This window comes from Numida meleagris, chromosome 3 (genome assembly GCF_002078875.1).
Source record: "Numida meleagris isolate 19003 breed g44 Domestic line chromosome 3, NumMel1.0, whole genome shotgun sequence".
NCBI classification, from domain to species: Eukaryota; Metazoa; Chordata; class Aves; order Galliformes; family Numididae; genus Numida; species Numida meleagris.
Genome location: NC_034411.1, coordinates 89,094,244 through 89,112,879, shown reverse-complemented (window position 1 = coordinate 89,112,879; position 18,636 = coordinate 89,094,244). Strand labels below are relative to the sequence as shown.

Below are 18,636 nucleotides of genomic sequence, written 5' to 3'. Positions count from 1 at the left end.
AAAGAAGGGCAGTGAAGCTGGTGAGGGATTTGAAGCGCAGGCCTTATGAGGAGCGGCTGAGGGAGCTGGGGTTGTTCTGTCTGGAGAAGAGGAATCTCAGAGTTAACCTTATCGCTCTCTATAACTACCTGAAGGGAGGTTGTAGTGAGCTGGGGGTCAGCCTCTTCTCTCTTGTAACTAGTGACAGGACAAGGGGGAATGGCCTCAAGTTGCTCCAGGGGAGATTCAGGTTGAACATTAGGAAATACTACTTTTCCAAAAGAGAGGTCTGGCGCTGGAATGGGCTGCCTGGGGAGGTGGTGGAGTCACTGACTCTGGAGGTGTTCAAGGAACATTCAGACGTGTTGAGGGACATGGTGTAGTGTGAACTATTGGTGGTAGGTGGATGGTTGGACTGGATGATCTTGTAGGACTTCTCCAACCTTGGTGATTCTATGATTCTGTGCATTGAAATATGACTCATATTTTCATTGTTTGGTTTAGTTATCCTTTGAGATTGCTTGATTTTACAGGGAATCATTTTGTTTGGGTAAATAAAATATCCAGGTATCGTAACTGCACTGTTAGTTTTAATTTGTTTAAATTTAATTAATTCAAATGGTTTGCTATTTTAGAAATTATAGATGTTCTGTTTATTATTTGATTTATTTTAGGTTTTGTGTTCTTTGGAATTTGGGCACTGGGTCTCAGAGGAACCATATGAACTTTCTTCCAACTTCCCAGCTGCTCCTGTAAGTTTAATTGTCCTTTAAGCTTGTTAACATTCTTTTGTTTCTCTGAAAAATGATTGGCCCTGTACATAGGTTTTGTGAGCAAGAATGGCATATAGGAGGGAAAGAAACTGTTACAGAAAATGCCATAAGGAGTTATTTTCTACATCTAGTACTTTTTGACATGCGTACAACTGCTAACTTTTGAAGAATTCTGCAAAACCTTTGGTATACATAGAAAATACAAAAGATTCATTCACCAATTAAAAATGGAATCAATTTGTTTCTTTCTTAAGTATAAATGCACCTTAACTTGTGGCTTATTTGATTACTATCCTCACTTAAATGTGTACTGGAGAGGCATGTTACTGCCTATTGAGAAGATGTCTCAGGTCATGGTGTCAATGTTTTCAGTCCAGAATTGACTTTGGGGATGTAAAATTACTGTAGGCTTCTAAAGGTATTTTTTTTCCTGTCTTTAATTCTCAGAGTACTGTGTTGCAAACTAATGCAAAAGTGTTTTTGTTGAAGCGTGGTGTATCTATGCAGATCTAAGTGCATCTGCACATGTTGTAACGGATTAAACAGTAATTTAATTTTGGATTTAAAATATTCTAGCAGGTTAATAGTTGATCACTCTAACTACTTTGCCAGAAAATTATCACATTTTCTATTACACTGTTGTAGCTAGATAAATATTTTCTTATCTGCTACTCCTTTCTCAAAGTTTCTAACAGGCTTTGAAGAAAGAACATTTAATTGAGGCTGAATTTTATTACTACCATAGTTGTATTAACTGCTAAGGAGTTATTTTTAACATTCTTTCTAAATCTGTATTTTTTTGTAAATTTATGTTTTCAAGATGAAGGCTCTAATTCATGATTTTAAGCTCTAAGTTCTTATAGCTTAGGGAATCTGTAACAGTCTTTCAGTAACATTACTCATCTGTAACTGTATTTCAGGAATCTGAAATAAGCCCAAAGAAATTAATTGTCTATTATAATTTTGAGTATTTTCCTGAAGAAAGGCAGTCAGTTTTTATATAGCAAATACTTGAATGGCAGTGCTTAATGTGGAGGATATATAAGCATGTTATTTTCTTTTCCTTTTTTTCTGCATTTGTACAAAAAGCTCACAAACTATTCCAGACCAAGCTGCTTTGAGTTTTCTGTTTTTTCTCAGATCACCTTGTCTCCTAAGTACGTTATCAGTAACAACTCACATGGCATTCTTTGCAAGTGATTCCAGCTGGTGTTGGTTTTTAGATTCTGTTTACAGTGTTTTATTCCCAATGCAGAACCTGAGAAGAGTGGGGAGATGGTGAGGAGATAAAACTGAAGGACGTATGCATTGCTTGTTTGCAGGGTGCTCCTTCTGTGGAGGAATGAAATCAGTGTTGAAAGTGATAATTCCATCACCTTTCCAATCATTCCTTTCTTGAGTCATTCTGGAGACAACTGTAATAGATACCTTATATTTAAAGATAAGATTATCATTTGAGCATGAATGGAGTTGACATGTCCTTCCTTATTATTTCTTTTCTTCTTAAGAAGCAATATGGAAAATGAAAGGGCATTTTACTTTTATTTTCTGTTTATTTGATTACAAGAAGGAACTAAAGAAGGGGTTATATTACTGTTGTATTCTAATTGTTTGTATCAAGTCCAAAGGAGTGGTTGCAGTCTTCTTTCTATAGCATTCTTTCTAAAATGTCCTCTTCTCTCTTCACTTTGGTGTTTCTAAGCAATGCAATCTCAGATAATGAAACGATATCACTGTAAAACTTACTTACTCTAAAATTTTACATTCATGTTGATGAATTAACTAGTCTGTTTTAAAAATAAATTATAAGTCTCATTAAATAATTGATCTACTAAAGATCTATCACAGTATCTTCAATGATCTTCACAGAACAGTCATCAGAAGGAGCCTTTTGCTTTATATTTTTTCCCCAGCAAATTGAAACTAACCATGCAGTATTTAGTTACTTTTGTACTTTTGTTTTCTTACTAAAATAATGAAGTTTAATAACCAGAAGTTGGCACCTTTCTTCTTTGCCAAGTTAAGCATGCATACTCTGCCAGATTCCATCACATTTTGTTAAAGTTTTTTTTTAGATTATTGGGCCGAATATGCTTACTGTCACAAATATTGGGACTATTTTCTTTAGTTGTCTGATGAAATGCAGTGAGGGAGGAAGTACGTTCTTTCTATTCAATTTTATGGAATCATAAAATATCCTAGATTAGAAAGTAACTCAGAAAGTTTAGTTCAATGCCCTGTTCCAAGCAGATCTAATTACATGAAGATACTCAAGGACTTGTCTGGTCCACCCTCATGGTAATAAACAAATAATAGAAATCCAGCTAAGCAGAATTTCCCAAATTCCAACTTATGCTTATTGCTCCACTACAGTACACCTCCAAGAAGGGGTCTGGCTCTGTCTTCTATGTGTCAGGTAGCTGTAGACAGCAGGAAGGTCTCCCCTTCCCCTTCTCTTGTCCATGCGGAGAAATGCCATCTCTTTTTTGTATGTCATATGCTGTAGCTCCCTGACTAGCTAAGTCTTTACTTTCATGAATTTCTAAGAAATGTATTTAATTTTGTGAAGCATTTTTAGGCTGACATCTGTATATCCTTACAAGTTTCCAGGAGAAATAATAAATTACTTAAATAGTAATCTTAGATACATTGTGATTATTGTGCACAACTCTTCAGATGATGACTTTTAATTTACATTTATAAAATTTATTTAAAATAAGTTCACGAGGTAATATTAGAAGTATTTTTTTTATCTCTGATACTCCTTAATAGTGCAGATATACATTTTCAGTTAAGAAGAATAGTGGTGTTGCAAGTGGTAGAGTGCTCTGATAGCAGTTTTAATGACTGCCAGTATGAGATGTAATAAAATTGCAAACATTACCCAGTAGATTGATTTATTTACATTGTGTCATACACTGAGGGCCTACCTCTTCATGGAGAATTTTGAGGGAAAAAAAACCAAACCAACAGTATGTTCTTAGGTAATCTTCAGATTTTTTTCCTGTTTTTCAGGTTTAGCGTAATTTGTTTCTTCAGACACAAGCATAAATTGAATTGCATCAAAGAACATGAGCATGGTTTTTAAGACAAATTGTTTTTACAAAATGTTTAGATGGACCATGGCACCAGGTGATAACTGATTGTAATAGACAGTCAGGCATCTGGTGTTCATGTTATTGTCTCCATTTATAAAATACTGGTCAGTTATTTTACACATAGATGACAAGGAAATTAAAAAGTGCAATCATCAGAACAATGTAAAGAAACTCACACTATATTATAACTTGCAGGGATTTTTGTAAATTAAAAACAGTGATCAATAAACACAAACTGAAAGAAATGGTGATTTTGTATGTGGCATTTTCCAAGAATAAATGTGAAGTCCTCTGTTAAATAAAGTAATACAAACTATTGGAAAAAAATCCCTGAACAAGTGTAAGAAGTTGTTTAAGAGGCTATGGGGGAAAGAATGTATTAAGTACTGTATTAAGCTAATTACAGGACAATATATTTTTATGTACATAAACAGCAAACATACTCAGAGAGATAAATAGTTCTAGATCTAGGTAAGTTTTATATTAGAGTAATGTTTGAAGTTCGGTGATGAGGCAAAATGCGTATTTCTAAAACTATTTTAGATATTTTTCACAGTTCCAGTTATTTACTAACACATACATAATATAAATGATCAGTAAAACACAGTCCTTCCATTGTCTGACCGTTTCTTGGATATTCTTTTTATTCAGTCATTTGGCCAAATCACTGTTATATCGGGTTGATGCCTTAGACTTTGTGTCTACTTGAATGATATGAGCTTTAGCTGATCAAGACTATTGCAATTCAAGGATTGGAATGAACTGTTCTCTTCAGAACACTAGCACATGTTTTCTGGGCTTGAAAATGAGACAAGTTGCAGATGTGTTTATATGCTTGGCAAATGAAGTCTTTGAAGACTATACAATACGTAATTCACATAAGAATGCAAAAGCATTTAGAAATCTGCTGGTCGAATCATCATAGTCGTGGCTTTGAGTGAGTATCCTGAGCCTTTCCAGTAGTACCACTTGATACCATTGAACTTGTTGTTGTTCTGTCGTAATGGATAGTACATTCCATTGAGGTTCGAAGGACCACATGCATCAAACCACCATCCTGCAAGACCAGAACACAAAGATAAATACCAGCAAATGAAAACGTCAGCACAGATAATTTTCAAAATAGCATACATGAAGATTTTTATTGTCCCAACACGAGAAACAAATCCATACCCAGTGTTTCATTCTCATGATTTTGAAGTGTTAATATAAAAGATTTACCCCCAGCCCGGTAAGGAAATGTGTTAATTACATATTCTTAAAGCTTAATGTAATCCCTAGGAGTTGAAAGTTGAAAAGGGAAGGTGTTCAATCTAGCTTACTTATGTCAACTATTACTGACAATCCAAAGGCAGAACTTTACTCAAACTGTAATGATATTGAGTTTTCTTTGCTTTTCATCTGCCCTTTGGTAAATTCCTGTCCTTCATAGATGTAAATTCCTTTCTTAATTGTTTTTAGAGGATTAATTCAGTTATTTGTTTTGGTTCTGTGTGCAGATCAGTTCAAAACAACTGTGTTGAAACTTGCTAAGGAGGAAAAAGCAGCCCAAACTTATTCTGCATCCTTGTGGTCCTGACCTGTTAGTTGGTCATAAGGAAAATTTATTTTTATTAATACGATAATATTTTTATACTTCTGTTATGATGGCGATAATGTGTGTGTTCTGTTTTACAGGGCAGCAATCCAATTATCTTTTTGGATAAACTGAAAGTCTTTTTGTGCTATAGGGAAACAAAGCATTTCTCAAGAGATATCAGGAAGAGAAGATAAATTTACAAAAGCAGTTGTTTTCATTACAGAATGTGGAAGGCTAGATTGACAAATTATAGAGTGACTTGTGTAGTTAAAGGTAAAAACTTCACTGAAAACTCCAATAGCTTGTGAACAATCACTACAAAAGTGTATATGACTCTCATGTGGTCTATCTTACATGCATGTATTGACATTTCGTAATTGTATTGAAATACATAATTAAATACTTGTACCCTTCTGCAGCATGTACAGTGTATTCATCAGGTTTGGGAGTTTTCTTCTCCTTTGAATAGTTAGAGAATAGTTAGATTTGTGCATAAACAATCAGGAGACATTCCAGTGACCATCTGAATCTCTAAAACAAATTTTGAAGGGCTTTAGGTGTTTTGATGTTTGGGACTCTGTTATCATTCCTTGGAAGAAGAATCTACTGTTGCTCTTGTTAGTTTCACAATTACAGTCTTTCTTGTACCCCAGCTTGAGGGGCTGCTTACGTTTTTCTCTCCAGATTTTAACTTTTCATTTTACTTTAACCTTTATCAAATGATATTTGGCAAAATATTAAATTTGGAGTCACCACGCTAGTGTTTCTATCAGTTTTGGATTTCTTCAGTAATCAGAATTTACTAAATCGAAATTATCACTATTTATCTCATAGACAATTTCAGTGCCAATAAAAATAGGAAGACGGAGAAACAAAAAAACATTCCTACCTCCTGTTAGCATTTGTGAACATTTGCAAATACATTTGTCATTGTCTGCATCCTTTGTGCTAAAATCATTTCCTGGTTGGCTTATACTACTTATTTTGCCCGCTGTCCCAGTAAGTCCTTTAAGGTGGATCCTGTAGAAGTGAGGAATGAAAAGACAAATATTACATGAAAGTTGAGCTACAGGATAATGACAAAGTAGTTTGCAGTAAGTATCCTGTTCAAATAGCTCAGTTTGCTTCTAGCTAATGTACTGTTGTGAATGGTTTCACAGCATTTTCTCATGAGTGGAAATGGTCAGCACAATGTCTTGATGAATAGCCTCCATTTGTAGAGATGAACATTTTGTTCATGTCATATTAGAAGAAAACAAGAGCAGATAAGAAATTATATATAAAAAAATGTATAAACATTTCTTACTATTTTAAGTGTGTTGTGTGCAATTTTTTCTTTTTTAATCAAGTTCAAAATCTTAACAAAAACATTTTTGTTTCTATTTTGCTTTTAACATGATATGGCAATTTAGCATTTCAACTTTGCAGTTATGAGAGATAAGAACATTACCTGGACTTTCAATTACCAACTAGTAACTGATGCTCTAGGATCTTCTAAATGTTTCATTTTCCACTTTCCAAATTATTCTTTATTTTCACAACTTTTATAGGTTTTATTAGGTTGGATCTTCACAAATATTTAATGGTTTGTTTCACTTACCTGGCAAGTTAAGCTTGTATCTGCTTGTACCTACTCATATCTGATTGTATCTTGTCTGTATCTGCTAGTATCTACTACGTGTATCAGCTTATGCAGATAGAGATGCACTCACAGGGGTAGAGATATTGGGGTGCTGAACAGGGGAGGTGGTTACAGAGCTGTGACCATGATATGAAATTCATAGTGTATGTGTTCAAGTGAGTGGACTTGAACCCTCTGCCCCCACATTAACGCTTTGCCGATTGCGTTTCTGCGTCAAATAGCTTACCCTTCTCAGTTATTCTATTTGTTTAAGAAGTAGAACTGACTATATGAGAACTAGCTTCTCCCCGGATAGGTCTTGACCTCACACGTCATTCTCTGCTTATGGTAGAAGTTGTCTTTGGTAGTTTTACAGATTATTTTAACCCATTTTATATTCCCTATATGAAAATATTAAGAATGAATGAATTTTCAAAAGATTAGCTCATTACAAATTTTCTCTAAAATCTCAAAGTTAAATATCCTGTTTTCTTCTAAAGGCAAGTTTAAAGCTTTATATTCAAACACAGATCCCTGTAAACCAGTTTCTAAGATACCGGTAAATGTTCTGAGTAGAAAGTATGAGCCTAGGCCTCAACTGAAAATATCATTTGAAGTCTAATGCAAGGCCAGATTTATTCAGCTCAGTGGTTTTTAAAAATATGGCTTAGTAAAACAGGAGATTAGAGTCAATGGATGTAAACTGAGATGAGAGATTCTGACTACATGTCAGGAAAACTGTTTTCACCCTGAGGACAGGTGAGCAATGGAACAGGCTATGCAGCCTCCAGCTTTGGAGGTTATGAAGACCCATGTCAATAGAGCCTTGAGCAACCTAATCTGAGATCATGTAGTTGGCCTCAGAATAAGTTTGTTCTGAATTCAATTCTTCTATGATTCTATGGAATTTCAATATTATGAACCAACTCATGATCTTCCAGCATGCAGAAGTTTTAATGTTTTTAATGTAAAGAAAGTTGCCTTTGATTGAACACGTTCTTACTTTTTTTTCCTGTTTATGTATTCTTAAAACCACTGCATTCTATGATGCATTCCATGTTTGGTTGCACTTTAAAATAAAGGATCTACTTACTGACAGTCATCTTAGTTTTCAGTGATTGTTTTTTAGTAATGTAACTGGACAAGGGTAATGACCTATTTCACAAAAGTTGTCTTTGTAAGTATTTTAATGCATTACTTAAAAAAAAAAAATCTCTGCTGTTCATTCTAACTGTTCCCAGATGAAAAAACATTTGCTTTGGAGATGAGACAGCTGTGTACTGCTAAGGCATTAAGACCTTACATTCTGAGAGATGTAGATACTGATAGTTTTAGATTGCTTTGCACTGAAGACTTGAGTTGAATTAACAGCTTCAGTTCTCTTGGGTGTCAGATCGACTTTGTTTTTACATCAACTGGATGTTAAGAGATCTTGGAGAAATGTAGCTAAAAATATCTATTTTTCTCTGTCTAGCTTTGTGAATCTGTAAGATTCTTATGAAGAAACATTTCCTAGACCATGTAGTAGGAAATTATCAGTTACTCTGTACACTCTAGTTCTCCTGCATCTAATCATACCATATGTACTGCTTCGACAGAGAGCCTGCATGATGAAATATGAACTGCCCATATATTTCAGCTGTGACTGATACTATTTTTAAAATGTATAATTCTATGATGTTTCTCTTTTTTTAACCAAATAGGTATGAAAAAAAAATGTGAAGTTTACATTTTAAAAAGAAATGGGATTATAAATAATTTGTGCAGTAAAAATTGCTGTTTAAAATGACAGGTTTATAGGGGATGAGACTAGACATTCAGTATGAGCTTTATTTTCATATGTAGGAGCGTTATGCTTAGAGAATCCAAGACAGTGAGTTGTAGAACAATAAGGTAACATTACTGTGCTCAGAAAGCTCCTACTAACGAATGACTGAAGTAGAAAATCTCTTTCAAGTTTTGTCTGTCTTAGACATCCACCTTCCAGAAATCTATTTATTCCCTGGAATCGTGATTTTATATTCTCTCATGTCCTTAAAGCCATCTGCAACATTAATCCAGCAAATTGTTTCCCTTTTTTGTTTTGTTTTGTGTAAATAACAATGGTAGACATTAGTTCTGCAGAGTAGAGTTGGCTTAGAATTTTCTTTAAAGATTCAGGATTTGTTATAATTTTATTCTGGTAAAGAAACATTTAACTGGTAGTCTAAGCCATACTATTTAAAGACAATATAATTCAGTAATAGTATTTAAGATATATTTCTTTAAAATGTGAATAACAGTTACTTAGCTGCAAGAAGCAAAATTCTGTTCAGATGAGAGGAAACACAAATCTAGAAGTTAAATTTATCTGAAAGTTCTCTTTGAAAAACTAGCACATGATGTGTAAAAAAAAAAAAAACAATGAAAAAACCTATCAGTGAAAACCAGTCCATTCCCCCATCCTATCTACTGCTGAACTTTGAGGGTTATCATGTGCACATGTAAATGCATTGAACATTGTAGATGGCTGTTATTATTCTCTGTTGAGAATATACTTGGATGGATCTACACGCCCAGAGCAGAAGATGGACATAGGATCACTTTTTTATGCCCTTCTTTTCTCTGCAACTGCAGATGTGTTCTTATTGCCTGAAAATTGTGCACTACCATCTGCTGTATTGGTATATTTAACTGATATTATACCATACCATCTGTTCATCTTCACGCATCTGTTTGTTGCATTCACCCAGTGCGCACTAGTAAATGTACATTGTTTCCTTTGTAATAAAATATATTTTTTTAAATGCTATAGGGAACAGGTTAAAATAGAACAAGCACTGTTTTCTGAGTGAATTGAAAAATGTATGTAATTTGTATGAATGTTGTAATGCACATACACAGTTTAAAGTAGTTATCATCAGATCATTTTTTTTAATTCAGTTCAAATTTTTCTGCTTACCTGTATTTTTGTTCTTCATTTGCTAGATAGAATTGGTCATACAAAGTATACGCTTCATTTCCTTCCCAATCTTTCAGGATTATTTTAAGAACGTAGCGCTTCTGATTAGTCAGTTGAGAAACAAACTCATTTCCTAGCCAGTACTCCCCAGCAGGATCACCAAATCCCTGTAATTCAAGTTGTATATTTAAATAACTGTGTTTCATATGTTGTTCTTTTTCCTTTGAGTTTGAAGAGATCACTTGATCAGTTTTTAACTTCAGTCATTTTCAGTCTGTTAACTCATAATTTTACTGGATCTGTGAAGGTTAAACATCTTATCTGAAATAATGTATCAGTATTACTTAATAGATTTGGAGCAAGTTGCCAGTGGAAACACAAATATAAGTATCTCAAAAATATAGACATATCATCGAATTAGTGATGAAAGAAAAATGAAGTTTCTCTTTAAAAACAAACATCACACTTGCAAGTCTGCATTGACAAACAATTTATACTACCCTGATGTTTTCAAAATGAACATCTAAGGATAAAGATAACTTTCAAAACCTGCTTACATTCTAAGGATGCTATTTGTATTACTTTATCATAGCAAATTTCAGATTATAATATCCAACATTAATGCCTCCAAAAACATTGCTTACTATCTTGTACTCTTTCCATGTCCGGTGAAAATCCACACTGCCATCTTCACGTCTCTGAAGAACTGTCCAACCTCCTCCACTACTTTCCATGTCACAGTAAGCCTACCAGAGTAATTACGGAACAGTGTGAGTTCATGCACTCAAGTGAAAATGAAAACAGAGAGCGTATACTTTCCACAGTTCTCTATCCTGGCAAGTTTTAAAGTGTGTAATGTGCATTAACCTAAAAATGTTGGTTTTCATAATTTTCATACAAATCATTTGTGGTATCCAAAACAACCTCTTGGTGGTATTTCTACTTACCCCAATCATTACTGCTGCTTGTCACAGTGTGCCTATATACACCTTTAAATCATGACTGAGTTGCACTGAAGCTATCTGTCTTTCTCACCCTCTTCTACTACAGGTGTTCTTACCAGTGCTAATGGTGAGTCACTGGAACAGGTTGTGGATGCCCCCTCTCTGGAGGCATTCAAGGCCAGGCTGGATGGGGCTTTGAGCAACCTGGTCTAGTGGGAGTTGTTCCTACCTATAGCAGGAGGCTGGAAGTAGATGATCTTAAAGGTCTCTTCCAACCTAAACCATTCTATGATTTTAGTTCTTTGAACTGGTACACGTGCCAGAAATATTTTTGAAGGGAATATTAGTGTTTCAGCAAGTTCTAACACATTGGAAATTCACAGTCGGTACTGTATTTTAAGGTTGAGTCTAGCCACTGCTCAACATCAGAGAACTGTGAGAATTCTAGTAAAGATAAAAGAAGGAAGAAAGTGAGCTGGATCAAGAATTAGTGGTTAAAGTATGTTGTGAATTAAATGTAACTGAAAGCAGCAACTTTAATTTGTACTGCTGCATGTAATTTCTTTTACATCAGCTCCTGTTTTGTGTTTTTCACTAATGTCTATATTTAATGACTGGTAATGGCTTGGTAATAGCATACAAATTGATCTTAGTAAAAATAAAAATTGCCTTGAAAAGGAAAGTGTAAATTCTGAAGATTAAGTATTGTAAAAAGTGATAAATCTGTTTTAAAAAGCTAACAATGCATATATAAAAACTGCCACAGGAGGCTATGAAGAGGAATAATAGGGATGGACTAAAGTAGATGGAGATACAGAGAATTAATAAAAGTAAGTTAAAATGCTGATCGAATAAGTGATCAAATACCACTGGTTGTAGAGAAAGTTGAGTCTGAAGATTCATCTCACTGAAGAAGAGATTGTATAATAAGCCAGATTCAGAACAGAACTGTTCCATCCTCATAGGAAGCATGTAGTTTTTACCTGGTCTCTTTCTGTAAGCAGTTGTTAACTTATACAGGATACTGGTCCAGACTGATATTGCTGTTGTAAATGTTAATGGATGTTTTTGAATGTTACATAACATTTCCTTGAGCCTATGATCTGAATTTTGATTCATCTGGAACTATTACTGTAAAGATATAAGGCCTTAGAATAGCAAAATATTTAGTTCTAACAAGATTAAAATGTTCTCAAACTGAAAGTCTTAAAATTGGTACTGGCCCTAGCAGTTATAATTTATATGTGAATGGCAAGATGTCTGACTTTTATAGGCACTGTGTACTCTTCAGGATAAATGCAAATTTTTTTCCAACAGTGGAAAGCAATTTAGTAGGAACTGCAATACAATATAGAAAATTCAGGAAGAGTGGACTTTTCTTATCAATAATGATAGCATAAATTTTATGTGAACTTTATAGTGTATTTCTTCCACATACACAAAAAAAATTCATCTGTAAGTGCTTCCAAAAGATGCCAGTTAGATGTTCAAAATGGAAATTCTCTTCTTTATTGAGTGGAAAGTATGGCACGGGGAAAGGGAATTTAATGGTTTACATTGTTGTCTTTTAGTGTCATAAAGATGATACTAAATGAAAGATGAGTTGGTGAAAGATGATTACTGTTGTTTGAGATTTCAGTGTATAGTTTCTAACTGTTGTACTTTGCAATAGTACACTTGCCCCCTTGTACTAGCTAAAAAGTTAGTATTATTTTTACTATCTTTAAGTGTCATAATATGAATCTTTTTGCTTACAGGCTTGACTGACTTTCTACAATTTCATATGTTCATAAGTATTTTTAAGAATGGAGATAGGCTATTTGGTACAATGAAGATTAAGGAAAAGATTTGCTTAGTTTAAAATAAAAACAATAACATGCTGAGTCAGGCAGTAGATGGAATAAATTCTTAATGATCTGTGTGAGAGACCTAGGGAGAGGAAGTATTTATTTGCACTAAAAAAAAAAATCATTTTTCAGTAAGATGATACACATTGGAGGCTTTCTCTAACTGTCATTTCTAAAATACAGCTCTTCTGACCTTTCCGCCTAGCCTAGGTTTTATATTCTAAAGGAAGAAATGTAACATTTCATAGAACTAGTGAAAATAGATACCAAGATTAGACAGGCAGCAGGAGTCTTCAAACAGTTGCCAAAATGAATAAAGAGATTAGCATCTCAAATAACAACAAATTGGCAGGGTATATATATGATTTATCTTGTGAACTGCTTCAGTACCTGCAGTTCTAGAAGTTGAAGCACTGTGAGAGTTGACCTTCTATGATGAACTGACAGCATCAGTCGAAAAAAAAGGCAACTCATGTCATCTACCTGGACTCCTGCAAGGCCTTTGACATGAGCCCACACCACATCCTTATCACTAAATTGGAGAGATATGGATTTGAAGGTGAGTAAGGAATTGGTTGAATGGTCACAGCCAGAGGGTTGTTGTTAATGGCTCTGTGTCCAGGTGAAGACCGGTGATGAGTGGTGTCCATCTTGGGACCAGTGCTCTTCAACATCTGTACCGATGCCACAGACAGTCAGATTGAGAGTACCCTCAGCAAGTTTGCTGATGACACCAAGCTGAGTGGTGCAGTTGACACAACAGAAGGGAGGTCCCATGCAGAGGGACCTGGACACACTGAAAATTGGGCACACGATAATCTAATGAGGTTTAACCAGGCCAAGTGCAAGGTGTTGAACTTGGGTTGAGGCACTTCTAGATATGTGTGCGGACTAGGAGAAGAACTAATTGAGAGCAGCCCTGCCAAGAAGGTCTTAGGGGTCCTGGGAGATGAAAAACTTAACATGAGCCAGCAACGTGGTCTTGAAGCCGGGAAGGCCAACTGCATATTGGGCTGCATCAAAAGAGAGATGGCCAGCAGGGCAAGGGAGATGATTATCCCTCTCTACTCTGCCTTGTGAGGCCTCATCTGGAGTGAAGGTATGGGGCTCCCAGCTCAAGAAAGATGTGGAGCTTTTGGAACAGGTCCAAAGGCAGACCACAAAAATGATCAGAGGACTGGAGCTCCTTTCCTGTGAAGACAGGCTGGAGGAGTTGGGCTTGCTCAGCCTTGAGAAGGCTGAGGGGAGACCTGATATCAGCCTTCCAATACTTAAAGAGAGCTTATAAGTAGGAGGGAAATCAAATTTTTACACGGGTAATCAGTGATTGGACAAGGGGAAACAGTTTTGAATAAAAAAGGTGTGATTTAGAGTAGATGTCGGGAAAATTTTTCACTGAGAGAGTGGTGGGGTGCTGGAACGAACAGGCTGCCCAGAGAGGTTATGGTTGCTCCATCCCTGGAGGTGTTCAAGGCCAGGTTGAATGCAGCTCTGTGCAACCTGACGTAGTGCCTGATTCAGTGGTTGGCAACCCTACCTGGGTTACAGCGTTATTTTCATTACTGTGGAAAAAAATAGCTGCATTTCTGGTTTATAGTGTAATTTATCTTAATAACAATTGCCAGCTGAAAAGTGAGATGACCAGACATCCAAAACTCAAAAAAAGCCCCCTTATCAAACCCTCACCCACTGTTGTATTGGAGAAGCTGCACATTTTTTAATGCTAGGGATTTGAAACTCTTGGTGTATGTGTGTTTTAGATCTAACTTCCATGGGCTCTTTCTGGAGATGACTAACCTAGTGATCTGTATGATCACTTATTAGAAAAATTATGCAAAAATATTTTTGCTGGTAAATTCAGAGTTGCCCATATCGCTTCCTGCAATTAATTTTTGTTTAAAAAAATGGTTTATTTGAAATGTATCAGCTCTGCAATGAAAGCCCTGCTCAGTGGTGGTGGGAGTGGGGAACAGCTCTGCCACTGTTTTAAAGATTTGGGATACTGTGTTGGTAATGGTTGTGGTAATGGTTAAGCCTAACATAAGGGAGTCATCCAGGCTCAACTGTTCCATCTAACTATAATCAGGAGGTTAAGTGGTTGAAGTTACTGCCATAAACATGAAGCTACTGCCTTCTCATGGGTTTGCTTCTGCCGTTTTTCCTTATGTCAGCAGTCTCTGTTTTTCCTCTGTGTTTTTAAAAGGACTTAGCTTTTGTCCTGATGTAGAACAGGAAAGCTTGAAAATATTAATGGAATGAAAAATTGTCTTCCTCTCAGCTCATATGCACTACTTGAGTTTTATTTTATGATGGGAGACAAATTAGTAGAGTGGGATCGGTTACACAGATTACAGAAGTTGTTTATAAGCTTGTTGAGAGGTCAGAAGGTGTTACAAGAGGAAAAGATGAAAACATAAACAGCAGTGCAGCACTTTTGGCAAATGAAAAAGGTCATTCTGTTTCCTGGTCTGAGTGGTTATAAACAGTTGAAAATGGTATAACATGTTGATTGTCCCTACACCTTCACTTCCCTTTGACAACTCCTCTTCTGCATTTGTATTTGTATAAAAGAAACCTGTATCAGATTAGAACTTTTTAGTTTCTTATTTTTCACTTCAAGCTTTATTGCTTGTCATTTTTATTTTATTGGAAGTAGGCAGAATAAATTAAAATTCTTTTAACATTTAATTAAATTACTATGTTGAAACTATTTTTTTTTTAGCCTAGTGAATCACTGCTGTCAAAATGTTGTGGGTTGTTTTTCTTTTGTTTTTGGCTAAGTATTTTAGGCCTTCATGTTCAAAGGTAAAGCATTTAATGCTTTACAGTCTAGGAAATGGTTTCAGGAATTCAGTACTTTAGGCTTTAGTTTTGTAGCAATTTGAGTCACTCTGAGTTCCCAGATCATATAAATTGCCTAAAAGTTTATGACTTCGCCAACACAGTGTTTCTGACACTCAGAAATTACCATTCTGTAATATGGCACGCACTTGTGTCTGCTTTTAGAGAATACTGATGCTCTTTGTATTTGAGAATAAAATTAGAACCAAAGGTAAAATCTTGAGGCCTGTATTATCAGGAGATTCAAGGAATGTAGCTTGTCCTGAGATGTCTAGGAAAGACCGCTGCAGTCTTTTCCTTTACAGATGCAGTAACTTGCATTTAGAGTTGTGATTGTAGACATCTACGCTATTTAAATACCCTTTTGCTTCATGTGTAATGCTACACCTTATTTCATCTTATGTAACTAATTTTCTTGTGAAATAGATTTATCGAATATAGATTAGGTTATTCCAAAGGAAAAGCAGTCTATTTTCCAGACACACAAACTTGCAGACACCATTATTTCTCTAGATGTTATCTGCAGAAATTGTAGTTTTTATGTGTTGTATTTTATGGATCATACCCAAACAAATTGCTTATTTCCTTTAGTTGAGAACTTTTAAGGGTAAAGATCACAAAGTCTGGCTTGGGCTAGATGAAATCTTTTTGAACATGTGAAGGAACTAAGAACTTAGAGGAAACAGGAGACTGCTGACCCTGCTGGCTGCCTTGAATGCTAGTTTTGACTTTCCTTTTTTGAGGGTATTGTGATCTTCAGCTTGAGAAGCTGCAGAGGAAGAACTAGTTCAATGTGATATCTGATGGAAAGCTGCATTCTTCTAACATCTAACAATAAATTAGTTGTTAAAGTATAGCCAGTGGGTGTCATGTCTGTAAAATACTAATAGCTGATATACATCAGTGTGTCCTGGTCATGGGACAAGAATATCTTCCAAGAAAAGGTCTATTTTATTTGAGGGCTTTCATGCATTTTAGGCTGTCATTGTGATCTGTGCCATTCAGCATGTAAGGCAATTGCATTGGAGCTGGAGATTGGATAACCTGAAGCACTTTCATCTTCCTTTGAGATACTCTCATCTATGTCATTGACTGCCCATTTGAAAAAATCCATCTCAAAAAAGGCTAAATAATAAGTTAGGTATTAACTATTAAACTATTAAACCCTTAAACTAGCATGTTTACTAGAAGAAATAAATACACAGTATGTGTTGAAAAGTTATAGGCATCCTACCTTCTTTTCCTGTGCAGTGTTAGGAAATGTTAAGGTGTAGATTCCACTTGTTGTGAGTCCAGATTTGAAAGCTTCAGCACAGTCTTTGAAGCTGATCTGCTCCTCTTTAGCTATGAAGTTGTTCTTAGCTGCTAAAAATGCAATAAAGGGAGATGATTAAAATTTACTAACCGTCAGTTGTGTAGTCAGTTTATAGCTTTGCATTTCCAAACATATGCCTGGTCCTGAAAGAAATGACAGATTAAGTTACTAATTATGCTTTACATTATATTACTAATAAATTTTATTCCAAAACAAGCATGGATGCCTGGTAGGTTGAAAGGTGATGACACTTACTAATATGCTAAATAAGAAAATTTAAGTTATAATATCTCCTTCAGTTTAGCAATTCCTGCTTCCATTACTTTTGTAATTACAACTTCCACTTGCATTAACTACTATTACAAGCATATCTAACTAGCACCTGATTATATTAATACATGGCCAGTATGCCAAAATAGTGAAATCTAACATGGGAATTATTAAATCTTTTATAACATAGCTGACTGAGCACAGTAAGTTCTCCAGTTTTAGCTAGGCTTTCACCCCAAGCTGTGCAGAACAACTTTGTATGTATCAAGCAAAAGCTTGGCACTTCAGGCCAACCAACTCTTGAAACATCCCTTCTGGAATTCATTTGTGTAAAAGATACGTTTTAATATCACTAAGCCTTCTTGTTTTACAGAACATCTTTTTGTTCAGTTCTTTATTAACTATGGAGTTTGGAATTTCCTGACATTTAGCCTGCTGACTGATATTTCATATTTGACCCTTCGGAGGTTGATTTTGTGTATTTTCCATTTTAATCTAACAAACACAGCCAGTTAGTACAAAGTTTTAGTTGCTATGTAAGTATAGGCATGCATTATATTATGTTCTCTTTGCCTCACTTATTCATTATTTACCTGTTTTCATGCTTTGCCTAAAGTACAAAAATAACACATTCAGTGTTTTAATTGCTTTTCCACACTCCATTGTTTGTAAACTGTCTTAGAAGCTTTCCCTGCTAATTTTGTCTTTTTGGCAAACATTCATTATTTTTTCCACTCTGGCTTTAATGCTGGTGTAGCCAACATGACTTTGACTTGTTTACTTATTTGTGCACTAGCACAGCAGATAACATCAGCAGATAACATGTACAGCTTTGCTAATGGTATTTAAGGGAATAGTGCCAATTATTAACACACACATACAGAAAAAAAAAAAAAAACTTGGGATTTCACTTTGTTTAGAAAAACCTACAACATCATATTACTTAGGACTTTTTAAAGTGAGGACTTTCAAACACTTTTTTACTTTTTTGATCCAACTAGAGTAATGCAGTGTAGTCCATTAATACTGTCTTTTAAGTTGTAATAACTATTTTTAAAATTTCCTGGTATTTAATTTTAAATTCTTTTTTTAGAGGTTCTACATGCTTATGGATTTCTGGCCCAGATAGCTTTACAGGCAAGCATGATAGATTTATTACTCTTTTATACAGCACATCTCTAACTTCTAAATTTGTCAGAGTTCCATACCAGACATGAAGTTCAAGATAAGAAAATTGTTCATATGTTTAACATTTATTCATAACTTTCACAAACCATAGCTTTTGTGGTTTTTAGAGGAGGATGTGAACCTGCATAAATGTGGAAGCTATGCTTTGCTGCAGGACTGCCAAGAATATGAGGAGTGAGGTTATTGCCTATAAAATTTCTTACGCTGAGTGATTTTTAGGATGAATAGGGAAGCTTTGCT

General features: G+C 35.2%; 2 protein-coding genes across 7 annotated transcripts in view; one reads left to right on the top strand and one right to left on the bottom strand.

Moving 5' to 3' along the window:
• Window positions 1–18,636, top strand: part of MCPH1 (microcephalin 1) — a 123,132-nt gene that overhangs the window by 40,753 nt on the left and 63,743 nt on the right. For 2 of the 4 annotated variants that reach the window (XM_021391522.1, XM_021391525.1), the window contains exon 12: window positions 654–731. In XM_021391522.1, the coding sequence (XP_021247197.1) occupies window positions 654–731 (78 nt within the window). Of the gene's footprint in view, window positions 1–653; window positions 732–2,007; window positions 3,301–18,636 lie in introns of those variants that run through there. The other 2 variants (XM_021391523.1, XM_021391524.1) reach the window with 2 other exon arrangements.
• The window catches only part of ANGPT2 (angiopoietin 2), a 44,999-nt gene continuing 29,934 nt past the window's right edge, over window positions 3,572–18,636 (bottom strand). For 2 of the 3 annotated variants that reach the window (XM_021391526.1, XM_021391528.1), the window contains 5 exons: window positions 16,858–16,988; window positions 10,636–10,737; window positions 9,992–10,158; window positions 6,319–6,449; window positions 3,572–4,907 (listed from right to left, as the gene is read on the bottom strand). In XM_021391526.1, the coding sequence (XP_021247201.1) occupies window positions 4,747–4,907; window positions 6,319–6,449; window positions 9,992–10,158; window positions 10,636–10,737; window positions 16,858–16,988 (692 nt within the window). In that variant the 3' untranslated portion in view covers window positions 3,572–4,746. The remainder of the gene's footprint in view (window positions 4,908–6,318; window positions 6,450–9,991; window positions 10,159–10,635; window positions 10,738–16,857; window positions 16,989–18,636) is intronic. The other variant, XM_021391527.1, reaches the window with a different exon arrangement.